General features: G+C 38.2%; 1 protein-coding gene and 1 pseudogene across 1 annotated transcript in view; one reads left to right on the top strand and one right to left on the bottom strand.

Moving 5' to 3' along the window:
* The window catches only part of LOC106971974 (uncharacterized), a 328,414-nt gene that overhangs the window by 68,159 nt on the left and 233,021 nt on the right, over positions 1–27,234 (top strand). The window contains exon 5 of the mRNA XM_053223149.1: positions 563–649. Coding sequence (XP_053079124.1) covers positions 563–649 — 87 coding nt within the window. The remainder of the gene's footprint in view (positions 1–562; positions 650–27,234) is intronic.
* Positions 1,931–27,234, bottom strand: part of LOC113593895 (60S ribosomal protein L9-like) — a 45,457-nt pseudogene continuing 20,153 nt past the window's right edge.

Below are 27,234 nucleotides of genomic sequence, written 5' to 3'. Positions count from 1 at the left end.
TTCCTTCCTTCCTTCCTTCCTTCCTTCCTTCCTTCCCTCCTCCTCTCTCTTTCTCTCTATTTTCTCTCTCTCTCTCTCTTTTTATTCAACTGTCAACATGTAAATTTTCTACAGTTTCTCATAATGAAGGTACTAGTAAGTCGATGACAGAATTCCGGAAACAACAACACAGTTTACTTTGGGAATGATATACAAGCAGGCAAACACAACGATCGGTGAACTTGAAACATCACTGTAATCCAACAGTGCCCATTTTTTGAGTCTATCCTAAACATAATTTTGCTTAAGTTTTTTATATTATTATTCTAAAGTCTACATTTGATAATTTTCTCATTAATTTTTTAGCAACCGAAAGATAGCATCAACTTGTTTCTTGAATTACCTTTTCTGACCTTTTGCAAGATGATAATTACAAAAAAGGAGGCCTGGAAGGACTTGTACAAAAATTAAGCTTATAAAGTAGCTAAAATGGCCCTTCTGTGCTGGTGTCGATTTCAAAATTAACATTTTGGTTCATGTGCTTCTAATAATCACTGACCCTTACTTCGTGTACTTTCCACAGGAAATGAATACAGCAGAAATTACTTTGACCCACTGATGGATGAGGAAATAAACCCAAGGCAGTGTGGGATGGAGGTCAGCAGAGAGGGTGAGCTAGAATTAAGTATGTAATTTTTGTGTCAGAATATTCTTTTCCATTCATGAAAATGAGGTGACAAAGATCACACATGCAGTTCCGTTTAGATTTTGCAGCTTACAATTTAAATGGTAAGTTTTAACCACTAACAACGTGATGGGCAGCGAAGGTAATTTTTGATCAAGGACAGCCAGCTGGTCAGATAGAAGCAGCAAGAATTTGCTTTCATTTGACACGGGGCCTTAAGCAGTTTGGTGTCATTATAAGGCCTGTGTTATGTATATGAGGCGCATCATTCCTTTACAAATGCGGCCTCTGCTCTTTGAGCTTAAAATGAGCATTCTTGGATGCAGTGCAAAATTCATCTAGCATGTGAAGCTTCCTTGCCTAGTGACTACTGAATTCCTTTCATTGGAACGCATGGAACCACCACTTAAGTTTTGAACCACAAGGTGCAGTGATATGACTTCTTCTGATTTCTTCTTCTGTAACCTCGAGTCTGGTTGCAGTTGTAAAATAACAAAGACCGTATTTCACCGTTGGGCGCCAGTCACTGAATCTGCACTTTTTAGTGAAAGAGAGGGGTAAATCCTCCGATAAAAGGGATCAAACACAGTGCAAACATTTTTTGAAAAGACAGTTTTCAGTAACTATGCCTAATTTTAGACGATACAGAATCCGTGGATATCATCAAAAGAGACATGTACAAGAGAAGGCGAGGACTTACTCTCAGGATAGTTTTTAGCAGTAGCCCAAAGCAAGGTGAACTGAAAACTGAAAAAAAAATCCCAGCCTTTTATTTGCCCAATACACTTGGGGGATGAAAGGTAATCCCAGTGAATTCTGGAGAGGAGTTATTGGTTGGATTCTTCCTGAAGTCTGTTTTAATTCCTCGGAGATCACAATATATAGTTGCATTGGGGGAATTTTTGTAATGTAAGGACGAAAGTTGACTTAATAAGATGTTCGATAAGATATGAATGGCTCTAACCATGGACAAGTAAGTGTAATAGAATAAAATATTGTGGGTCACTCTTCCTTAGTCCGCAGTGATTGTCCAATGCTTGTACTTCCCTCTGGGTCCTACATTTTCAAGCAGGTGGCCATCTTTACATCGTTTGCCATCTATCTTCACCCTGGTTCAGCTTTGTTCTCATATTCATTTGTTTATCATTTGCTTTTTTCCCCCCGAGTCAATACAGCTTTTATCGCATCTTGAAAATATCACAGTTAAGTCTGAAAAATCACCGGCATCTTGCTGTGTCTGTAGCTGGACGACTTAGATCTTACTCATCAGCCCTGGTGAACTGTTCCTTTCTCAGAAACATAGATAACATTCCCAAATTTTCTGACATCCTTGTTTTTAACCGTTGTAGCTTACCTAGTCAAAGCAACTGAGTTCAATCCAAGTTCAATGTCGTTTCCTTCAAGAATTCACTCATCTTTCTGGGCTTGAGAGATTGAACAAACAATGTCGGGCCTCATCTAAACCCAGCAGATGTATTTCTCACCCAAGAAATTCCGGATTCCAACAGGAGAACCATTCTCCTGAATAGCAATGTTGATGGGGAAGTGAGCATCCATAGACCTGATCTTGTAACGGAAGCCCAGTGTAACGCCCTTGACCGTGGTCTGTATGTGACTACGGATGCTGCAAACAGTAGCCAGTTTTTTCTTTTTAAAAAATTTTTAAAAAATATTTATTTTATTTTTGAGAGAGAGAGAGAGACAGAGTGTGAGCAGGAAAGGAGCAGAGAGAGAGGGAAACACGGAATCCAAAACAGGCTCCAAGCTCTGAGCTGTCAGCACAGAGCTCTACACGGGGCTCGAACCCACGAACTGTGAGATCATGACCTGAGCCGAAGTTGGACGCCCAACCAACTGAGCCACCCAGGTGCCCTGCCAGTTCTTTTCTGTTTCCCACCATTTGTCAAGTCAGAACCTCTTCCTTTTCTTTCCAAAGAGACTGAGTTCTGTATTGACATGATTTAAGTCCCTTCACAGGATTCCTCCGGGGCCCTTCACGAGATCAGTGCTTCCCTTCAGAGTGATGTCGACATTTTCTGGAAGGTTGTCAGTCTCATTGCCGAGAATCGTCTTGATTCTTACAGTAGGTGTGGCAAAGCTATTTATAATTTGTTCTCTACTTACTTCCAAAACAGTTTGAGGCAGCGTATAATAGAAATGTAAATGTATATGGTGAAAGCAGAGTTCAAATATAGATGAAAGAGGAATTTGGGGGCACCAAAAAAGGGAGAAGTAAATGTATGAGAAATAGAGGACGGTATTATACCTATACTCAAGCACTTATCTTACTTTGTGTTTCCTGGAATCTAAATATAAAGGGACATATGTTAGACAACGTTCAATGTTTCGTAGAATTTATGACTCTTTTTCAGTGTCAACAATCTACCAACACCACCGCCATTTTCTCTTTTTAGCAAGAAGTCCTGGCAGGATAGTATGTTAATTTTTATGTAACAAAGATTGTAGAAACAATGGACAATTGGTTCTTGGCTCTTGGTAAATACACTTTACTTAATATGGACTTCAGATCTCAGTGCTTCTATATACCATCCACTCCAAAGCTGCACAGCGTTTTATTATTTTACATGTGTATATGATTTGATGTAGGTAATATTAGCTTACGTATCAGGGTTCTCCAAAGAAACAGAGCACAGAACCAATAAATAGGCTCTCTTTTTGTTTGTATGTATTACATAATGCATATAATATACATGTATATAATACCTATATTTTATGTATATATATGTGTGTGCACACACACACACACACACACAGGGAGAGAGAAAGAGTGACAAAAAGAAAGGGAGATTTATTTTTATTTTCCGAAATTGGTTCATGTGACTGTGGGGGCTGGCAAGTCGATCTGCAGGGCAATAGGGCAGGCTGGTAGGATGGAGATTCGGGTAAAAGTTGATGTGAAATTCAGGCAAGCATTGATATGCAGTCTTGAGACTGAATTAATCAGGGCAACAGACTGGAATGGAGGCATAGTTTCTATCTTGCAGTGTTGAGGAGAATGACTTCTTCGGGAAACCTGCATTTTCCCGTATGTCTTCAACTGATCGGATGAGGCCCACCCACATTCTGTAGAGTAATTCGCTTTACTCAAAGTGTACCAACGTAAATGTCAATCACATCTAAGAAATACTGTCACAGCAGTATCAAGACTGACGTTTGACCAAACCACTGGGCCCCACAGCTTACCCCCAGTTGACACATCAAGTTAACCATCACATGTTGAATTTATTTAATAATAACTAATTCATAATAATACCTTACAGAGTGTTGAGGCCCATGGATTTGACACACGAAATGTGTTTTCCCTGATCACCAGACTTTAATTATGCTTCTCTTTCTCTCATCACTCTTTTTCCTTTGACATGCATCCTAGTTATTATTTACATATTTATCGCTATACTTATTTCTTTAGCAGCTTTCTTTTCCACTAAACCTTAAAAGTCCTTAGACTCCAGCGTAATGTTTGGCTCATATATAGCACCTAATGTTTATTTGCTGACACAGGAATCACAAGATACATGAGATCTCGTTCTTTGTTGCCTCTCAGCATCTCTGCTGTTCCTACCCAGTCTCGAGTGAACACCAGCTCCTATCTGGAATATTTTGGACTGCTTTTGTCCACATCCGTGCCTTCTCTCCTTTAATCTGTTGTCCACACAGCGTCTTGCCACTCCCTCATTGATGCTCTCTTATTGTTGCCTATTGCTTTCAAGGTAAAGACCGATATACTGTCCTTCTTCATCTCAGGTTCCCGCCACATGCTCACTGTGCTCTGGCCACGTGGGACTTCTTTTTGTTCCTTATATTCATGGAGCTCTTTCTGGACACCAGACACTCACCAGATGCTGGGGCAGCCTCCTTACTGGCCATTGGACTCTCTTCCCGAAGTTTTGGCTTAAATGTCAATTTTCAACTCCCTTGACTAACCAAGGTGATGTTTCCCTGTACACCTTCTTTATCACACTCATACCGAATGATCTTTATTAGTGAGGTTATCCGTGATATGTATTTCTCCCCATATTCTGAACACAGAGGGCAGAGATATTGCTTACCTTGCTCACTGATGAACTTTTTTAAGTTTATTTTTTTTTATTTTGAGAGAGACAGAGTCAGCGTGAGGGGAGGGGCAGAAAGAGAGAGGGAGACAGAGAATCCCAAGCAGGCTCTGCCCTGCCAGCACAGAGTTAGACAAGGGGCTTGAACTCACAAAACTGTGAGATCGCGACCTGAGCTGAAACCAAGAGTCGGACACTTAACCAACTGAGCCACCCAGGTGCCCCATGCTGATGAATTTTTAAATCTTACCACAGCAGATGGCATAGAACATGAGTCAACTTGAGGAATATTTGTTGAGTTCATGTATAAATGACTAAACGAACGTGAAGTGCTAAGCATAGTATCCAAAACCTGGCAAGTCTTCTGTAAACATTGGTTATTATGACTTACTGAGTGCTCAAGGGATGTCTTCAGGTGGGTATAGTAGCTCTGACCCACCAATGCAAAATCACCCAAAGTAGTTGTTATTATTTCCACTTTTAAGATGAAGAAACAAGCTTAGAGAGATTTAGTATTTTTCTTAAGATCACAGAGATCTGGCAAGCATAGAGGGGACCCCCATCTTTGGCTCTGTCTGTTCTCTTTCCCCTCGGGAGTTACATTTGTGCTGTTGGCTTTCTCTACCTTTCCCTTTGGGAAAATTTCTGGAGGGGAAAATAAGCAGATTCATCCAAATTGTTGAATTTGAATTTGAAGGGGACATTCTCTTGTTTTCAGTTTCTGTCTTATGTAACCCGTTTGACTCTCCAGGGTTTTATTGGGGCATCATTGAGGGGGTTTCCCTACCGGGTCTGCCTGGTAAGGAAAGAAACCAGAACCTCTATAACAATTATTGGTTAGGGGTCTCTTATTCAGGTTTCTCTCATACAACACCCCAAAAGTGGTCTAGAATTCATTATTTCATAGTGAAAACACAAACACTAATTCAGAATCACAGAATCTAAACTATTGAAAAAGTATGCACTTCATACACTTGCTAAATGATTAACAAACAAGTAAAGGGGGGGGGGGTGGCTGCCCTTTACTGGGTACCTACTCTATGCCAGGAATGAAGCGAGGTGCTTTATGTGCGTTATCTTCTTAACCCTCACAACCATTTCATCTTTGGGGCAAGGAGATTCGAGTTCAGGGGCTCTAAGAATCTGCCTCAGGTTACAGAGCGAGTAAGTGGCAGAGTTGGCATCTGGACGTAGGTTTGCCTCTCTCTAAAGATGTTATCTCTGTATTGATCCCATTTACCTTTTGCTATCCATTTGTTTTAACATCCAAATGCATGTTCATTTATTCTTGTCTGTGACCCCCATCGGTGTGTCAGGACCACCAAGTCCTTATATTGAAGCTTTTATTACATCTGTAGGTATTTCCCCATCTACGCCTTTGCTATTGCTCATTGTTAACTTCCAAATAAGATTCTTTTATGAGCCATATATCAGCTTTGTAAGTTTTGTAACTGTTCCACTAAGAGTTATAAAGATCCAGGCAATGCTGGAATGCAAGTTCATGCTTCCCTGATGCAAAATTTGCAAAATGGCTTCCAGAAATGGCCCCTCTCCATTTTCCCAAAGTGTTGGGGTGGTAGGAGGTTTGTGCTGGCCCTTGTCAGGAAAAGAATACTTGCAGGTCAACTGCTACTTGGGAAAGCCATCTGCAGGATTCAATGAGCAGAAGCTACTAACTTTAAAGACCTTTTTAGGTTGCCCTTTCAACCATTCTATCTGGCTCCAGCAACCTAAGCCTATGAGTATAGGCTACACTGGATTTTTTCCCCAACACTAATGTTCAAAAGATCATAGGCATGGATAGAAAGGGGAGACCTGGAATTTTCAGGAGCTTCTAACTGGCTCAGTGAAGACCCCTCAAGGCTCTTCTAGACCACTTGGTGGTAGAGTTTCAGGTGTGAGTTGCAGAGTTTAATGACCATCTTCAGCATTGGCTCACCCATGGAGTGCAAAGAGAGCGATAAGTAGTAGGAATACTTGGGCTGGATTAAAACTACTACTGTAAAAGTGCAACCACAGTTTAGCTGGTTCACTTGCCTTCTATGGGAAGGGGAACATATTTGATGTATGTATGTATATTCGAATTCTAAGACCGGGGTGGTCATCCACATTGGCATCGTTTATGTTTGGTTCTTTCCAGCAGCAAATCTACCTGGATGATTCTTTAAACCCTCTTCCAGTGTCGTGTTTTTATGATTATGTGTTTTTTCTTTGATTCTTTGGTTGTTTGTGTTTTTTTTTACTGACATAACCTTGTTACTTTAGGTTCACAAAAGAACTAAGTAGCATTTGTATTTGCTATTATATTGCATTAGCATATATATGGGAATCTAAGACCACCTAACACCACCCAAGTTTGTTGTTTCCTATATATATTCAGTAAAAAATAAGATATACAGCGAGTATTAGTAGAAAATATTCATTTTGCTTAAATATTCTTTTCTATGATTTGACAAACCATAATGGCTTGTTCTGAAATGACTCTTGTGTAGTATATACCACATTCCATTGAATATCAGATCACTTTTAATGGAGAAGAAGTATCCTATTATGAATAGCCTGTGATATACATTTAAAAGTCCTTGTTCCAGTTATCATTGATTTACTAAAGGTTTTTTTTTTTTAATTTCAGAACAAGGCAGCATATTGGATAGAATTTGTGTCTATGACCTATAAATAACCAAATAGCCATAATGGTTGATAATTTCTTTTTGTAATTAAATTAACTGATGAGAGAGTTACCATAAATATGTTCTTTTAGCACCCCTGCAAGTTGATACTAGAATTCTCAATGATCGATTAATGAAGCTGTTTGAGGAGAGAGGACAAGGAGAAGCCCAAGGTAAGAGACTAATTATTTTCAACCTTTTGTATTAACATTAGTTGCAAATTCATTAAGACAGTTTCTTGCAAAAGCTAATCTGTATTTTCTAAATATAACCATTGATTGGTGACCTATGTGTGCTTCTGATGGCTGCAAATCCCTAAATATAGCTAAAGTTGGGGGGAAAGCTAAACATGGCCCAATTTTCTATAAGTACATAGAATTTATAACCCTAAATGGCAAAAATGATTTACTTACTATTGCGGGATCTTACAATGGCATATGGCATATTTGGATTCTCTAATATGAAGCCATTCTTTTTAAAGAGTGTGTTTTAGCTTTTAAATAAGTGCTTTGGGTGATAGAAGACAAGTAGTATATTGTCTTCAATCTTAGCATGGGAGTTCATATTTATGAATGTTAGGCTCTTTAAGTAAGTAATTCTCATGTGTATTAATCTAGGAATTTACAGGTAATCCCTTAAAAACTAAAATCTAAATTCTTAGGTTAACACATACAAATTCATGCCAGAACCACACTGGAGTTTTTACCAAAGCATTAAGTGTCAGTTGTATACACATGAATTCAAATTCATGGGGAAAAATTCTATTTTTTTTCTTTAGTGTTTGCTTAGTTCTTCTCAAATGATCATTTTGTCTTTCTTATTTTTAAAAAAAAATTTTTTTTAACGTTTATTTATTTTTGAGACAGAGAGAGACAGCATGAATGGGGGAGGGTCAGAGAGAGGGAGACACAGAATCTGAAACAGGCTCCAGGCTCTGAGCTGTCAGCACAGAGCCCGACGTGGGGCTCGAACTCACGGACCGTGAGATCATGACCTTAGCTGAAGTCGGCTGCTTAACCGACTGAGCCACCCTGGCTCCCCTTGTCTTTCTTATTTAAATAATTCTTTAAAATTCATGTGAGGAGGCAGGACTCATGGTTAAGCCCTCTATTTTTTATGGTATTTTTCTATTGACTGTATGTTTAATCTTCACCATTTACTGTGTGACCTTGGGCCAATTTCTTAACGTTTCTTTGCCACTTCTGTGAAACGGACATATCATACTTGCCACAACGGGGTAGCTACGGGGATTAAATTATTAATTATTATGTGGGCAGACATCATAAGCACATACAGAGAATAATGAAGATAACTGATGATAACTGATAATTGATGAAATGGTGGTGAATATAATTGATGATAATGAAAATACTAACACCAGCTAGACATTTACTGAGTTCTTACTACGTGCCTGGCACTGTCTTAAGACCATTCTATTCTAAATAGTGTAAATATTAATTTATTTAAATGTCATAACAATCCTAAAGGTTAGGCCCCGTTTTTAAATCCCCATTTACAGAATAGCATCCCCTAAAAATTTTATTCCTGCCTAGATACATCTCCCCTTTGCTTTTTAATGATCAGATTGTGTAACTTTTTATTTCATTTTGTCTTTATAAACCAAACAAACTCATTTTTCAAGCCAGCTTGATCCCTCGTTTTGAGAAATTCTAACTTGAATAATCAATTAGTCAGGACTCCCCCGGAAAGCAGAATGCAGTAGAACCAATAGAAAGAGAGAGTTATGGGGGCTGGCAAGTCTGAAATCCTTAGGACACACTGGTAGGGTGGGGATTCAGGTAAGAGTTGATATGAAATTCAGGCAGGAGTTGAAGGCTTGAGTCATAATCTCACAGGACAGCTGGCTGGAGATTCAAGTAAGATAGAGGTACAGTCGTGAGATGGAAATCCACAGAGCAGACCAGCAGGCCAAGAACTCAGGCCACATTTCCTAGCTTGCAGTCTTGAGACTCAATTCCTTCCTTTTTGGGACGCCCCGATCTTTTAGTCTTAGGGCTTTCAGATGACTGGGTGAGGCCCACCCACATCATGAAGGGTGATCTATGTTGCTCAAAGTCTACTGACCTTTTAAATGTTAATCACATCTAAAAATCACATTGGATGGCAACATCTAGACCCAAATGTGAACAAAGAACAGGACGCCACAGCCCAGCCAAGCGGACACATAAAATTAAACATCATAAATGGTTATGTTTGAGTAAGTGAGACTTCTATATTTTTAGTCTAATATCTGAGTCAGCAAATAGATATTGAATACCTTTTTGTGTGTGTGTGCTAAACATTGAGCAACGCACTTTTCTATCTATCATGCCCCTTCGATTCTGACACATCTTTGCAACTTGGATCCTGGAAGCCACCCAGGTACACGTTTACAGGTAGCACCTAACAGACTTTCGAAATCATTTGTGAGCTTACAAAAGGCTTATGGAACTTGCAGAGTGAATAGTCAGGCTCCTTATCAGCTATATTATACACGAGGATATAATTGAGCTCTAGAAGGTTTAAAGACTCGTGCAAGGCGAGACAGTGTATCCGTGAACAAAGAAGAAAGGCCAACAGGACTCTGGACGCTGTAGTCCAATGCTCTCTCTCTTCAGTTCCCCGCCTCACGTCTTGCTGGAAACCAAGCTCTCTTCCTTTGGTTAAAAGTGCCTAGATTTTTGTTAAAATTCTAACTTTGGAAGGCATGGAAAATCCCATATTTTATCTTCCGGCGTTTTTGTTTCCGAGCCTGGAAGAGAGACGTTTGTTTTATATTTACAGTGTCTATCCAGCTAGATGAAGAAATGCATTTTGTAGATGCTACTGTTTTCAGATGATCGAGAGAGAAATAATGTACATGCAGCATTTATAGACATGCAGGCATTTCTTTGCAAATAAACAGGGCAACCCAAATAAAGTCCCTCTGTGTTTGCATAGCTTGGGAACTGTTCTCCGCGTTCCCCACTTGAAAAATGAACCCGGGGCGCCTGGGTGGCTCGGTTGGTTAAGTGTCTGACTTTGGCTCAGGTTCGTGAGTTCAAGCCCCACATAGGGCTCTGTGCTGACAGCTCAGAGCCTGGAGCCTGCTTCAGATTCTGTGTCTCCCTCTCTCTCTGCCCCTCCCCCCACTCATGCTCCATCTCTGTCTCTCTCTCAAAAATAAAGAAACATTAAAAGAAAAGAAAAGAAAAATGAACACAAGTGCATTGGCCTCTTCTGAACCTCTTCATCTCCTGAGTTGGTTTTAGCAAAACAACAAGAACTGCTAGATGTTGTGGTAAACAACATGTAATATTAAGGCACCGAAACACAGGGTATCTACACTTCAGGATCTATTTGGTAAGTGGGAAAAAAGGCTGGAATGCAGAACCTATAATTTACCCACTTTGTGAGCATCACAGGAAGAGGAACAAAAGTTGTTGGCATTGTGGTTGTGTTGTAATCTTAAAACTTGCTCCAGGCTTTAGCGATTTCCTGGTACATTAGACAGAAAATAATTTGCTTAAACTGTAGATTACAGAAAGCCAAGCTTTATCCCCTATAAGAAAAAAAAAGTGGTTAGATTACTGTGTGTTCAGCCAACGTTAAATTGACATAGAGAAAGTCAAGTTTCGTGTGATCCTTTTGGGGCGAATAGATGGGAGCCGCCAGGAGGAGATTTTGGATTCTGAAGAGACAGTGAATTCCAGAAAGAGACCGGAATCCCACAAAGAGGGCAGCGAGGCATCTGAAGGATATGTTCAGAAAAATACAATTCTGCTTGGAAGTTCTTCTTTGGAACAGGTCAGCATTCAAATATACATCGATAAATGTTAAAATAATCGCTCTCCTTTTTTAAAAATATTTATTTATTTTGGGGAAAGCACAAGTGGGGGAGGGGCAGAGACAGGGGGACAGAGAATCTGAAGTGGGCTCCGTGCTGATAGGCTGACAGCAGAGAACCCCATGTGGGGCTCAAACTCACGAGCCCCGAGATCATGACCTGGGCCAAAGTCCCACACTCAATTGACTAAGCCACCCAGGTGCCCCAAGATAATCTTTTTCTAAGGTAACAGTTGAAATGTCGGTCCTGCCCATTGTCTCTTGATTTTCCCAACCCATGCCTGTCTAGAACGCATGATTCATGACTCACCCAAATCTTTTCCCTCATTTTTCGTACACGTTGTATCACGCAGAACTCATGCTGTTTCTCAATATCAATGCCAGCCCTCACACAATTTAGTTTTACTTCATCCGGTTTTACTTCATGCTAAGCTTGCTCACAGGTAGCATATTATGAACGGTCTGTAATGAAATCTGAAAACAGCATCAACATACTTAGATACAATTAAGAAAGTACTTGGATCTGTTTTGCATGACACGTGAATAATCCGGTATTTGTGAAGTCACCGTTTAAAAGGGAACTTGGACATTTTAACTGTTGTGACTCATGCCCCACAAGGCCGTCTGTAGCCCATGGATTGTGTTGACTTTGGAAACACTTTCCTGTTTTCTGTATGTGTTTCTGTTGATCCATGATGTAACATTATGTGCTCAGATCCACCAAAGAGAGAAGCGTTACACATGGGTAGTTCCAGAGGGGTGTGTGTGTGTGTGTGTGTGTGTGCGTGTGTGTTGTTGTTTGTGAAAGGTAAGCTGATTTAGGCCAAAAAGGAAAAAAATATCACCAGGGACAAGTTATATCGCCAGAAGGAGATGACTCATACATAAAATATCCAACACAAAGGAGGTACTCCTTAAATGGCAGGAAAGAAAGGAAAGAATGGCGTTCTTCCTAGGGGAAAACCTAGTTATCTGCAACTGATTAAGAACAGGTACATCATATACAATAAATGATAGGAAATGTCCAGGAAGAGAGTTTAAAAATAAAATTATTTTATTTTTCATTCAATACTTATTGGAAAAACAAGGTATTGTTGCGCCCCTGAATTTCTTCTGTGATCAAGTTTGTTAAAGCTATGCACCTAATTGATTGGTTTTGTTTCTGGCTGGGTCATTCTCAGACCTAAGTCATTTCATGCCTTTCCTACAAGCTTTCTAATGTCTAGGAGGTAGAAAATGTCTTCATAAAAATTCGTAGGGTTAGTTTATTCAATTAAGTCACCAGGCTTTTGGGAAGTTTTAAGACACGATTTATGTGTAATATGCCATAATAAGGAAAATTATTTTAAGTTTTTGTCTTGATTTTACAAATAAAATATTGGATTTGGGGTAGTGGAGGAATAATATGCTAGTTTGAACCAAGCATCTTCCAGGGGCACATTCTAAAAAGCTTACCAGTGTGTAAGGTGCCTGGGTGGCTCAGTTGGTTAAGCATCTGACTTCTTGATTTCGGCTCAGGTCATGATCTCAGGTTCCTGGGATCGAACGCTGTGTCAGACTCTCCAATGACAGTGTAGAGACTGCTTATGACTTTTCCTCCCTCTCTCTCTGTCATTCCCCTACTAGGGTGCTCTCTTTCTCTCTCTCAAATAAATAAACATTAAAAAAAGCTTATCAGGGTGTCTTAGCTACCCTTACTTTTTTAAATACTTTTTTTTTTAAGTTTATTGACTTATTTTGAGAGAGGGGAGAGAGGCCGAGAGAGAGGGAGACTCTCAAGCAGCATCTTCCCTCTCAGCACGCAGCCTGACACGGGGCCGGAAATCACAAAAGTGTGAGATCAGGACCTGAGCTGAAATCAAGAGTGGGATGCTCAACCCACTGAGCCACCCCCTTTTCTAAATTCTTTACAACTGACTGGCATTTGGCAACAGGACTGAATCAAATCTAGTATTCTGCATGAGTGAAAGTCATGTCTGAACCCTCATTCCCCAAATACGAGCAAAAATGTAGAAGTGTAAAATCCATAATGAAATCTCCATAAATAAAAGACTGGTAAGACACTTTAACAGATTAACCAGTATATTTTCTGTAGGCTGGACTGTATTTACCTCTGTGGTTAATATGGAAAAAGTTTTGGAGATGAAATGGATTTTTATTTTTATTTATTAAAAAAATTTTTTTAGATGTTTATTCATTTTTGAAAGACAGAGAGAAATAGAGCACAGGCAGGGGTGGGGCAGAGAGTGGGGGGGGGGGGCAGGACACAGACTCTGAAGCAGGCTCCAGGCTCTGAGCTGTCAGCACAGAGCTCAATGTGGGGCTCGAACTCATGAACCGTGAAATCATGACCTGAGCCAAAGTCGGCCTCTCAACCGACTGAGCCACCCAGGTGCCCCTGAAATAGATTTTTATAAATCGCTAAGGACATTTACATGAGCTCAACTTCTACATGATTACTTGAACCAATACAGTCACTTATGTATCACTCCTTAAATATTCTATTAAATATAAATTAAGATATCATGAATAAAATTATAAAGATAAACAGAACAAGAGCACAAACATCATATCATGGTGAGAAAAAAAAAAGCAGTGGTGACTTTCCACATGTTAATTCAAGGGATTGGTTAAATCTACATAAGAAAAATTTACTGTCCAATTTATGGCACTCCCATGTTTCCTTCTTTAGCCTCCATTGTAGGTATTTAGTTTTCTTCCTCATTAGTTACCTGGCATACGTTTTTGAACATCCCAGGAAACAAAAGGTTTCAGATGGGGGCATTCTTGTCAAAGCTGACTGGCATTGAAGGAGAAACAGGTTACCATGTAGAATGAGTAAACACATTCCACTGATGTCATCTTTGCTCTGAAAAATCTTTATCTAATGCGGTCACAATCAATTGTTGATTTACTTACTGTCAGTTCACATTCCATCAGTACCTCCAAGTGAAAAGAGATTTGCAAAATGAAAACATGTTATTAGTTGTTACTTTTTTTTCATGGAGATTTATTTCATATATTACCTTTTTTTTTTTTTGCTGTGATTGATAGTATTTTAGTTTTAGTTCCTACTAAAAGATAAAATTGTTTCCATCTTTTCTTTCCTCATTTCCAATAGTAGGATCTATTAGGCAAGTGGGGTCACTGGAGAAATTTATGTCATTAAAAAATGTGTGGATACGTAGCGGAACAGCAACCTGAGAGTGACAAAGACAACTAATTCTGCAATCAGGCGAAATTGGACGATCCGAGCATCTATCTGAGGTGTTGGACATGGTCTAAGGATAGCGTTTTAGATATCTAGAGACTGAGTAGGCTGGTCATTCTTCAAAAAAAACCCCATTAACATAATTTCTTAGAAATGAAAATTTAGCATCTCTAAACTCCCAGAAAATTTGAGGTTCTGTTATGGTATACAGATCTAAAGTGCAAAATTCTTTATTTCAGATGCATTTCTTTTGGTATTCAAGTAAGTCATAGGGTATGGTTTATGTGCTCCTATGAAAATCCAGGAGCCTACTAGGACATGTTCCAGAACAGGAAGCCAGTCCACTTCTGTATGGAATTGAGTCAAGGAAGGAGAAAGTGCCGTGATTTGGAGGACAGGTTCATATGTGGTGATACAACTATATGTATATAGGAAAAGACAAAGTAGGAGAGCTGAATAATCTTTGGTAGGTTGTCACGTTCTATGAATCTTCTAGATCCTTTTCTACATTCGCATATTTAAAATTGTAGTAAAGTGGTTCCTGACATCTCTAGCCATTCATTCCCCTTTGTCTTTTATTAATATATAGTCCACCACCAATAACAATCAGGCTTCCTCAGAGTTCAAGGCAAGTTCCAAGTGGCTGTATTAGCATTTTGACGAGATATCCTTTTACCTGTAGTAAAACAGATCAACATTTCTGAAACAAAGTTATCGATGCAAATCAATCACAAAACATGATTTTTTAATGTCTATTTTTAAAACAAAATAGGATCAGTTTGACACATTTTTAATAATTCTATTCTTTTCTTTGCCCAACTCTCCCCATTCTCATGTAAAGTTCCTTGTCTCACCAAATTTCCTTCAGAAACTCAGCCTTCAATTATATATCAGCAAATGAAAATTTGTGCTGAATGAGACAGAAATAAGAATAGTACATTATGTTCAAAGGAAAGGAATCCCATACATGATATTTAACACTCAAAATAGTACTTCAACAAATATGTCAAGATACTCTTTATTCCATGATCTCCTGTACAGAAAGCGTCATTTTTTTCTAATCTTCAAAACCAAGTACAGAGCCTGGCAGAAAACATAAAGTATACTCTTGTTAAAATTTTTTAAATGTTTTATTTATTTGTGTGTGTGTGTGTGTGTGAGAGAGAGAGAGAGCTGTCAGCTTAGAGCCTGATGCAGGGCTTGAACTCACAAACCATGAGATCATGACCTGAGCCAAAGTCAGAAGGTAACCAAGTGAGCCACCCAGGGGCCCCAGTATACTCTTATTTTGAAATGAATGAATGAATAAATGAGTGAGTCCTGTCGATAACTAATAGGGCAAAATTATCATGGATATCATTAGCATAGAGATGTTCTCTGATATTAATTTTCTCTAATACAGTCTAATGTCATTATGTGGAGTGTTAGGATTCAGTACTTTCATGCATATCATCTCAATTATATTGAAAAATATTTGTGTCGTAGGATAAAGAAAAATAGTTTTTATGTCTTATGGGCTTATTGAGGTATAATTGAAAAATGAAATTGTAGTATATTTAAAGTGTGTACTGTAATGATTTGGTATACTTTTTGGTTGTTTTCATGAGAGTGCTTAAGATCTACTGTCTTAGCAAACTTCAAATGTACAATATACTATTAACGATAGTCACGATGATGTACATTAGACCTTTAGAACCTACTCAACGTACAACTGGAAATTTGTGCCTTTGAGCAACATTTCCCCACTTCTCATATTCCCCACCCCTGGCAATTACCATTCTATTCTGTTTCTATGAACTTGACAATTTTTTTTATTTTTGTTTTTTTAGATTCCACGTATAAGGGATACCATACACTATTTGTCCTTTTCTCTCTGGCATATTTCACTTATCATAAAAATCTGAACAAATTAGGTATAAAGAAATGTGTATCAACATAATAAAAACCATCTGTGACGAGCCCACAGTTATCATCATACTCCATGGTGAAAAGCTGAAAGCTTATCCTGTAAGATTAGAAACAAGACACAAATGCCACTTCTATGCAACATAGTACTGGAAGTCCTAGCCAGAGCAATTAGATAAGAAAAAGAAATAAAAGGCATCCAAATCAGAAAAAAGTTCTTAAATAATACAATAGTGAACATTCATTGCATACCTACTGATTCTATTCTAAACACTGCATAATTTAACCTTGTAACTGCCTTAAGAACAAATTATCATTGTCATTTTATAGAAGACCAACGTGAGGCACAGAGAGGCTAACATGTTTCTCAAGTTAAAGTTTTGAAGCTAAGTTGCTGAGTCAGGATTCAAACTTCAACAATTTTAACCATTACATTATGCTTTTAGTGGCAGTTCACAGTATTCAAAGAATATGGCTCTTTAACATACAATGTTCTGTCACTTATCTGGTATTTTTGGAGGAAGGGACATTCTAGACCAATTAACTGCTTTTCATATCCTTTATATTATTCTGTAGGGAATATACACCGATATATTTTGTGAGGTGAGTGATAACACTTTCATCTTGTACTTGGTAAAACCAAGAAAAACAAAGTTGAGACGTGTTTAGAATAGCTTAAAGGCTCAGTGACATTCTTTGCGGTGAAACTGGTAAAATAATGTCCAATAAAGAATGAATTACAAAATAATCATTCCATTATTTTTGAAAATACAGAGCATTAAAAATGGCTCACCTCTTTACCCTGCCTACCATTGAATTCATACCTTATACACTTTCTTTCACCTTAAAAAAGGACTTTCATTCCCCAAATATATACTGCACTAAAAATAAAATTCTTCTCCGCTGTGTAGCCAGTTACAGTCTACTGCCATTATCTTTAGGGAACCCAGTCTCTCCCTTTTCTTTACATTTTACCTTGTATTCTCTGAGTAAGTGCCATATCTCTATCATGTTCTCCTCACCTTGAAGTTAGGAGCTTTATCCTTTTGTGTGTCTTTCTATCCAGCACCCATCCTGGAGTTCAGTCTTTACTCATTAGATATTTGTTGAATGGGCATTTGATGCATAGCATATTGGATAAAGGAATTATTGCAGACACGTCTGAGCCATTCACCTCCTAACTTATATCTTTACAAGGTCATGAATCCAATTAGAATTTTTATATGTTAAGACTAAACTAAACAACAGCCTGTTGCTACTGTTCTTTGTATTCTTCAATTCTAGCTGCCATAACAAAATACCACAGACTGGGTGGCTTAAACAACAGGTGTTTTGTTTTCCCACTGTTCTGGAGGCTGCAAGGCTGAGACCAGGGTGTCAGAATGGTTGGTTTCTGGAGAGATTCCTCCCTCTTAATTGTAGGTGGCTGCCTTCCCCTGTATCCTCACATGGTGGGGAAAGAGTGAGAGAGAGGGCGAGGGAGCAAATCTTCGGCTCTCTTTATGAGGGCAGTTACCCACCACGAAGGTTCTACCCTCACCACCTCATCTAAATCTAATTATCTCCCAAAGGCATCATCTCAGCTAGGGTCACATTGGGATTACGGTTTAAACAGATGGATTTTGCTGGAACACAATTCAGTCCATAGAACTCTTCCTTAAAAAATAGGAGATTTTCATGAAAACTTTTCTGCATAGATCTTAGCTCATGAAAAATTCATTTACCCTGAGTACTGAAGAATGGACTTGTTTCAGCTGAAGTGCTTCTAGTGGCTGAGTGCTTTGTTTATTTTAGAATAGAGCTATGCATGGGAGAGAGGCCTCAGGCTGAGAAAGAAGGCTGTTGGGAGACAGGTGGATTGCCCAGGCTCCAAGAAGTTGTACTCCTTCTTGCCCATCAGAGACCCAAAGTGCTTCTAAATATTCCTGGAAGAAGATTTTTGACATGCGCTTTTAGGAGGGACAAAGTAAAATAAAATTGCCTACCTTCTCACTAATATTTATAACCGTTTCTTCAATCTTTTGAAGTCTGATTTGTATCATAATGACTCTGTGCCATCTATCCATTTTGAAAGGGTGAAATCTTTTCAAACAGGTGCTGAATATGTACCTTTTTTTTGCTATTCCAATTGCTCACTTTGAGTGTTTAATGGGTTAGAATATAGACAGTGAAACATGGTTTGAGAAGAAGCAGAAAACACATTTATATTTCTGTGATTGAAAATTTCCAGCAAAACCAATGATTTGACTCTTAGGTTGTTTTTTTTTTAATTTTATTTTTTAAATTTACATCCAAATTAGCATATAGTGCAACAATGATTTCAGGAGTAGATTCCTTAATGCCCCTTACCCATTTAGCCCATATCCCCTCCCACAATCCCTCCAGTAGCCCTCAGTTTGTTCTCCATATTTCAGAGTCTCTTATATTTTGTTCCCCCTCCCTGTTTTTATATTATTTTTGCTTCCCTTCCCTCATGTGCATCCATTCTGTGTCTTAAAGTCCTCATATAAGTGAGGTCGTATGATATTTGTCTTTCTCTGACTGGACCGCATTCTTACACCATACACAAAAATAAACTCAAAATGGATGAAACACCTAAATGTAAGACAGGAAGCCATCAAAATCCTTGAGGAGAAAGCAAGCAAAGACTCTTAGTTTCTTTAAATGAAAAATTGGATTACCTAATTTCCAAAGAAAACTGAAGTGAGTGTGTGTGTGCATGTGTGTGTGAGTGTGCATGTGTGTGTGTGTGTGTGTGTGTGCGCGTGAGAGAGAGAGAGAGAGAGAGAGAGAGAGAGAAGAATTGATTAAGGATCATTAAAATGAAAAAAAGGGGGTATAGAAGAAAATAACCTTAAATTTTTTTTAATTTAAATTCAGATTAGTTAATATACGGTGTAGTCTTGGCTTCAGGAGTAGAACCCAGTGATTCATCTCTTACATATGACACACAGTGCTCATCCCAACAAGTGCCCTCCTTATTGCCCATCACCCATTTAACCCATCCCCCCACTTACCTTCCCCCGCCCCCCAGCAACCTCCAGTTTGTTCTCTGTACTTAAGAGTCTCTTATGGTTTGCCTCCTTCTCTGTTTTTAATCTTAAGGAGAACTTTTGATGCTGAGCCTTTTGTACCAAATCGGTTGAAATGTGAGTTCTCTGTAGAATTTGCACACATCCAAGAAAAACTCCCAATATGTGAAACCCTCTAAACCCAGGATAGGTATATTTGCAAAGACTTCCCAACCGGAACTGTGAGACTACAGGAAGCCCATTTCCAATATGTCTGCGTAACAGCAATTAATATTAACAAGAATTATATCTGAATATGGAGAGAAACAGCCTTCTTAACTTTTACCTCCTTTTTTCCCCCTAATAAGTTATTGCTGACCACAATGCTCATTAGTGGCACAATAAAAAGGACCTAGTGGTAAATAATAACAATTCTTTGTAGTTATACAGTGCCTTTGATCAGAACAGCTCAAAGCCTTCGTGACTCATTAATTTTTGAAATACCTCCGTGAAGTATGAGGGTGTCAAGGATTACTACCTTCGTTTCATAAACAGAGAAAACCGACTTTTGCTAGAAACTGTCCCAAGGTCATTCAATGATTTGGTGACAGTAGCAGGGATATAATCTATAAGCCAGAGATAATTAGAGCAAAGACCAACAGTGCTCAACAGAAACCAGCAGCTTCTGAGAGATTGCGGAGAAACTTTATGTAATGCTTGGAAATGATACTGCTTTTAGAAACATATTTTTTTATTTAGCTTTTATTTGAATCACGTCTTCTGTTAATAATGGAGAGCTCTCCACAGTTTCACATTTAGATCAGTTAGTTTGGGGATATTTCCTTGGGGCTTTTCTGTATTTTTATTTCTTCTATTTGAAGAAAGAGTGTACATTTTCTTCAAAACCATTCAAATTAATTACTAGTAGAAAAAAAGAAGAAAATAACTATATATATACACACACCTATATATGCTTATTCAAATGTTAATCTATTTAATCCATTGATTTTGAAAAACATTAAAAGATACATTGCGCTCTGCTTCATTGTAATTCTCATCTGGGTGGAGTTTAAGATGCATTATTATCATTATTATTTTTCAAAAACTCACTTCTCAGTTTCAATTGGAAATGACACTCAAAGGATGGCAGATCATATTTTCTTTAAAACTTGTCTCAAAACCCCCTCCTTGTGTGGTTTATTGGAAGAATAAAAATTTATCTTTTACATGATTGTTTTTTCATTGCTCCTTTGCTCTGCTATGGTAATTTGAGCTTTCAAAGGCTTGTGCCTAAGGATTCTTGTGGAGTGGCAGAGTCTATAAGAACAGGTATTATCTTGTTTGTACACACACACACACACACACACACACACACACACACACGGGATTTTGTATTTTATGTTTTTGTCCCCACTCCCAGATTCCTAAGTATATCACAGTTTTATACATAGTAGACCTTCAAGATTGCCCATTGATTTTCTTGTCATTTGGCTGAGGGTTTACTTTTTTCATATTATCCATTTTGTTTTTATAACACACCAAGTCTCTCTTATTATTATCTCTTCTGGTCTTCAGAGGAAACTCAGTATTACTGTTTGTTTAAATGTGGTCTACCGACCTCTCTCAGGATACCTGAGGTGCTAACTAGAATGCATATTCTTGAGAACCAATACAGACTTACTGTCTCAAAATCTCTGTGACAGGACCCTTAGCTTGTCTAGTTTAATGCAGACCTTCTAGAAGATTCTATACACATTAAATGAAAGATCTTGTCCTATCTTATAATCATAGATAATTCTTCCATAGCACTCACTCTGTATCAAGCATTTTGCGGTGTTATGATTTTTAAAAAAGGTATCTTGCTAAGAACATAAATTCCTACTCTCCATATAAATTTGTAGTGTACCAATCACATGTGAGATGACAAGACTTTTAAGATACGAGGTAGAATTTCAGATTTAATTGGCAATAAGTCATAAAATTAGTATAGAAAAGTCTTGACTGCCCTTCATTCAAATTGAGTTGCTTTTTAAAAAATTATCTTTGTTTTTTTTTCCTTCCCCTCCCCCATGGAAAGGAGGTTAGAGTGGGAGAGAGCCAAAGCATAAGAGACTCTTAAAAACTGAGAACAAACTGAGGGTTGATGGGGGGTGGGAGGGAGGGGAGGGTGGGTGATGGGTATTGAGGAGGGCACCTTTTGGGATGAGCACTGGGTGTTGTATGGAAACCAATTTGACAATAAACTTCATATATTGAAAAAAAAATTATCTTTGGAGTGGTAATTTGATTTCATCAAGATCTTCTTTTTCTATGGTAGAGTGGTTTTATTCTATCTTTAGGTCTCAGTCATAGATAATGAGACATTTTCAGGAAAGTTTTGGACTTTATCATCATCCTTCCATTGTCAGTTTTTGTTCTTAGGTTCTTAAATTTTTCTCACAAATAAACTATCTCCAAGAAACCATTTTTTTTCAGGAATATTTTTGGGGCAACTGAGGAAGTTTGGCTATAGAAAGGATATTAGAAGATATGAAAAAAATTAGCTGCCACAGTACTCATGACAGTGTGGAATTGGTGAGAGAATGGACAAATGGATCAATGTAAATAAAAAGAAGCCCAGAAATAGGCTCACACAAATATAGTCAACTGAGTTTTGCTAGAAGAGCAAAAAGTTTGATGGAGAAAGTCTTTTCTATGAACAGTGCTGGAACAAGTGGACATCCACATGCCAAAAAATAAAAAAAGTAAAAATAAAAATAAGAACAGAACCTAGACACAAACCTTATACCCTTTGCAAAAGGTAACCCGAAATTGATCATAGACTTAAATGTAAAATACGAAACTATAAAATTTCTAGAAGACAGCATAAGAGACATTTTAGATGACTTCAGGAACGTTGATAACTTTTTAGATACAACACCAAAGGCATGATCCAGACAAGGAATAATTTGTGAGCTGAACTTGATTAAAGACTTCTGGTCTGTGAAAGACAGTATTAAGAGAATAAAGAGACAAACCAGAGACTGGGAGAAAGTATTTCCAGACACATCTGAAAAAGGACTGCTATTCATACTATACAAAGAACTCTTAAAACTCAACAAGAAGAAAATGAACGACATGTTGGGCCTGTTAAGAGATGCTGAATGTCCTATGTCACTAGGGGCATGCAAATTAAAACAACAGTGAGGTACGATGACAAGCCTATTAGAATGGTCGAAACTCAAAACAGTGACAACATCAAATGCTAGTGAGGAATTGGAACAATAAGAACTCTCATTCATTGCTGGCTGGAATGCAAAATGGCACAGCCACTTTGCAAGACAGTTTAACAATTTCTTACTAAACTAAACATACTCTTACTGCACGATCCAGCAATCACTCTCCTCGATATTAACCCAGATGAGTTGGAAACTTATGTTTTCTCAAAAATTTGCATATGGATGTTTATAGCAGTTTTATTCATAATTGCCAAAACTTGGAAACAACCAAGATGTCCTTCAATAGGTAAATGGATAAGTAAACTGTGGAACATTCTGACAACAGAATATCATTTAGTACTAGAAAGAAATGAGCTATCAAGCCTTTTCGTGAAAAGATATGGAGAAACCTTACGTGAATATTACTAAGTTAAAGAAGCCAATCTGAAGAGGTTACATAATGATTCTCACTACATGATATTCTGGAAAAGGTAAGATAGGGAGGCAATAAAAACATCAGGGATTAGGTGGGAGGGAAGGATGATTAGGCAGAGGAGAGAGAATTTTTTGGGCAATGAAGCTATTTGGTATGATACTGTAATGGTAGATACATGTGACCATACATTTGTCAAAATCCATAGAATGTACAACAGCAAGAGTGAACCACAATGTAGACTATGGACTTTGGGTGATAAAGATACGGCAATGAGGATTCGTTGGTTTTAACAAATATACCACTCAGGTGTGAGATGTTGACCATGTGTGTGGGGGGGTGTGAATCTGTCGGGGCAAGGGGAGTTTGGGAACGCTCTGTATTTTCTGCTCATTTTTACTGCAAACCTAAAACTACTCTAAAAATAGTCTATTTAAAAAATAGTGTTAATTTCGTATGGTGTCATAATGATATGGTTATGAAGAAAATGCACCTTTTCAGATGGATACTAAAATATTTAATGGCAAAATGTCAAAATGTTTTTGATTTACTTTAAAGGTTTTCAATGTGTGTGTGTGTGTGTAAAGCAAATATGGCAAGAATTAATCATTAGTAAATCTAGATAATGGGGATATGTTAAATTCATTATGTAATTATTTCTACCACTTTTATATATATTCAACATTCATAATTAAAAGTAAAAATAAACACTATATCCAATTAACATATGTTAATTTTTAAAAATGTTAGGTTGGTTCATGTTGATTTGTTTGACTAATGTGCCATCCATCAGGGCAGGAATTTTTGTTACCTCATTAGTTTTTCTGCACACAACCACAGAGAGATGTGTGATGATCGCCATGTTTCAGGTGCAGAAATTGCAGCTGAGATCTTCTTATCCTCTCCCGATCTTTCATCTGGAATTCCCAGATGCCCCTTTGCTCTTGACTTCTCAGAGTTTCTTCCATTCCGTTCTGTGAAGTGGATACTGTAGCCTTTTGTTGTAGGAGGTCATGTAAATATTCTTTCCCATCTTTGTATCTGTGGATTCTTACATTCCTCATGCCTTTCCCTTAGGGTCATTAAAACTCAAGCCTCACGTTTGACGGGATTGACTAAAGTATATTTAAGCAGCATGTCATTCAAATTATTTTTCTTAAAAAAGCAATTTTCTACTGTTGATTTTAGAGACCAAGAGATTTTCTTTAGGCAGCATAATTTCTGATTAACTAATTTGATCTGTACAAAATTACATAAGCAAACCTGAAACAAGCCTCCATCATTTTTTTTTTTTTTTTTTTTTTTTGCCTTTGGATTTAACAGTATTTTCAAAAGTGAACCAAATAGAGCAAATAACCCCCAGGCAGAGCAAATGACTCTAATGGCGATCTCCTACACATTGTTTTGGTGGAAAGACTGAAAATGAAGATAAAAATGTGACAGCCCAAAGGGTGAAGAACCTCCATGTGTTCTATTAAATAACAGTTTTGAATGTGAATATGTAGGATTATCTTTTCAGGAGTTCAGAAAGGGAAGAGAATTGAGAAGTCTTTTCTTTGGGCTGTCAAAACCTCTCTTCTGACGGACCATGTGATTTCCAGCAGTGCTTGGTGGTCTAAAATTGCATGGAGAGACTTTTGTTTTTCAGTTTCTTTAATTAATTAAGTTTTTATTTGGTGTCCATTCCATTATTTGTGGTAGCATAAGATCACAAATAAAACATTATAATTGCAGTTGATGGGAATTAACCTTTTATGTGTCGGAGGTGTGAGTTCTGGGTCCCAAAGCTCGGACTAGCTCTGCATCACTTGGGTGAAACGGTCAAAAAATCTGGATCTTGGTTTTCATATTTGCACAATTCAACGGCATTTGATCACTTGTAAGTTTCTTTTTCATTTCTAAAATATTAATGGTGCTACCTTATGTTTGAGTACAATAGTCATTAAAAAGATAGCACGTAATCCCAAATTCATGAAATGTTGAGTATTTTCTTCTTTCTGGGTCGATTAAACTTCACATTAATACTTCTAAAATTTTTGTAAGCATTAAGGCCACCTGAGGTGCATGCTGAGGTGTGGGTTCTTTGCTGGTTTTGGAGTACGACCAGGAAAGGACATTTTCAATAATTCCTCGAAATGATTCTGCTGCACATTGTGCTCAGGTGGTATTTGGGTAACTGTGCACTAGAAGTCGTGCTTGGGGACGGTGATCAAACTTTTCTGTCTAACGATCATATGGAAACTGATTTCCTGACTGTTAATAGAAGCTCCCTGCTGAACTGATTCCTACCCAGGGAGAGGGCTTTGCTGGTGAGGATGTGGCAGAGTGATAAATATAAAAGCAGGGAAGCATGGTTTGAATAGCCTTCTAGGTGATTCGCAAATATTGCTTTGACAGGGCTGGCATGGCGGTGGCAGAAAACTTGACTCTGTCCACAACCTTGGCAGTTAAGAACACTGATTGAAATAACATGAGTACATATATGAAGCACTGTATAACTTGCTTAAAAATATTTTGACTTGGGGCCCCTGGATGGCTCAGTTGGTTAAACATCGGACTCTTGATCTCAGGTCAGGTGTTGATCTCAGGGTCATGAGTTCAAGCCCCGTGTTGGGCTCCATGCTGGGTGTGAAGCCTACTTAAAAAATTTATATATTTGACTGAATGTGTATATTATACTGTAAAGCATTCACAGAGAAAAAGGCAAATCAAAGAAGTTTTTTCAATGGAAGAAGAATCCCTGATCCTAATTCATTTTTCTTTACTGTGGGCCATAGCTCTCCAAATCCCCAGCTCTGAAGATCCCCAACTTCCCCCATATTCCATTCTAAACCAGTGGTTATTCCCTTTTCCTCATCTTCATGATCTCAAAAACTAATTTTTTACCTTTTGGGTTTTGTCTGTTATTCATTTTCTATGTAATTGGTTTCTTCCCTTATCTTCATTATTCCTTATTGTATTACCCACAGATGTGCAATGGGCCCCCACCCCCAAATCTGTCAGATATTGAGATTTCACATACACACAACCAGGAGGGCATGGAAAGATTTATTACTCGTCTTTTTTAAAATGCTTATTTATTTTTGAGAGAGAGAGAGAGAGAGAGAGAGAGAGAGACTGAATACGAGCAGGGGAGGGGTGGAGGGAGAGGGAGACACAGAATCCATGAAGCAGGCCCCAGGCACAGAGCCTGACGCAGGGCTTGAACCCGTGAACCACGAGATCATGACTTGAGCCAAAGTTGGACGCTTAACCGACTAAGCCACCCAGGCGCCCTGGTCTAATACTCAGCTAATGAGGCTTTCTGGGAGAACAGGACAGGTTTGCAAGTGGACCCAACAATGGCTTGAGAGAGCGGAGAGAGGAGGTGCCTTGGCCTTTATCCCTGTTAGGTGGTGGGGCTGGGGTGAAGACGCTCTATGCAGCATATGCTAGCCTGGTTTGAACTCCCCACGGACACCAAAGTAGAGAGTACCTAAGCTTTCTTAATAGCTTGCCCACAGACGGAGGAGAGTGGGAGGAGAGAGGCTGAAAACTATCAACAATCAAACATCAAAAAAAAAAAAAAAGAGTGAGATTTTTTATCGCACCTCCATCTGCTTACTTCGGAGTTAATTTGTTTTTTAAACTTTTTTTTTTTTTAAAGGTTTAAGGTGAAAACATACATCGTTGATTTTATACTTTATACCTCTCTCTTACAATGTAGGATTTAAAAGCTATAGATTTTCTTCTATGACCTTCTTTGTTTCATTCCACTGATTTGACATGTTATACTTTAGCTGCCTAATTCATCATATTTTATTTTATTTTATTTTATTTTATTTTATTTATTTTTTTAACGTTTATTTATTTTTGAGACAGAGAGAGAGAGCATGAACAGGGGAGGGTCAGAGAAAGAGGGAGACACAGAATCTGAAACAGGCTCCAGGCTCTGAGCTGTCAGCACAGAGCTGACGCGGGGCTCGAACCCACAGACCGCGAGATCATGACCTGAGCCTAAGTCGGACGCTTAACCAACTGAGCCACCCAGGCGCCCCTAGTTCATCATATTTTAAAATTTCTCTTTTGTCTTCTGGGTTCTTTTAGAAGCATCCTGTTTAATTTCCAAATATTTGGAAATTTTTCTAGACATCTTGGTATTGATTGCTAATTTAACACAGTGTGATTAGAGAAACTATTACGTTAATCTTTTGAAATTTATTGCAACTTATTTTAAGACCCAGTGTATGGCTTATCTTATTAAATG

This window comes from Acinonyx jubatus, chromosome B2, assembly GCF_027475565.1.
Source record: "Acinonyx jubatus isolate Ajub_Pintada_27869175 chromosome B2, VMU_Ajub_asm_v1.0, whole genome shotgun sequence".
Classification (NCBI taxonomy): domain Eukaryota; kingdom Metazoa; phylum Chordata; class Mammalia; order Carnivora; family Felidae; genus Acinonyx; species Acinonyx jubatus.
Note: the sequence above shows the minus strand (reverse complement) of the source record. Positions and strands in the feature narration are given on the sequence as shown.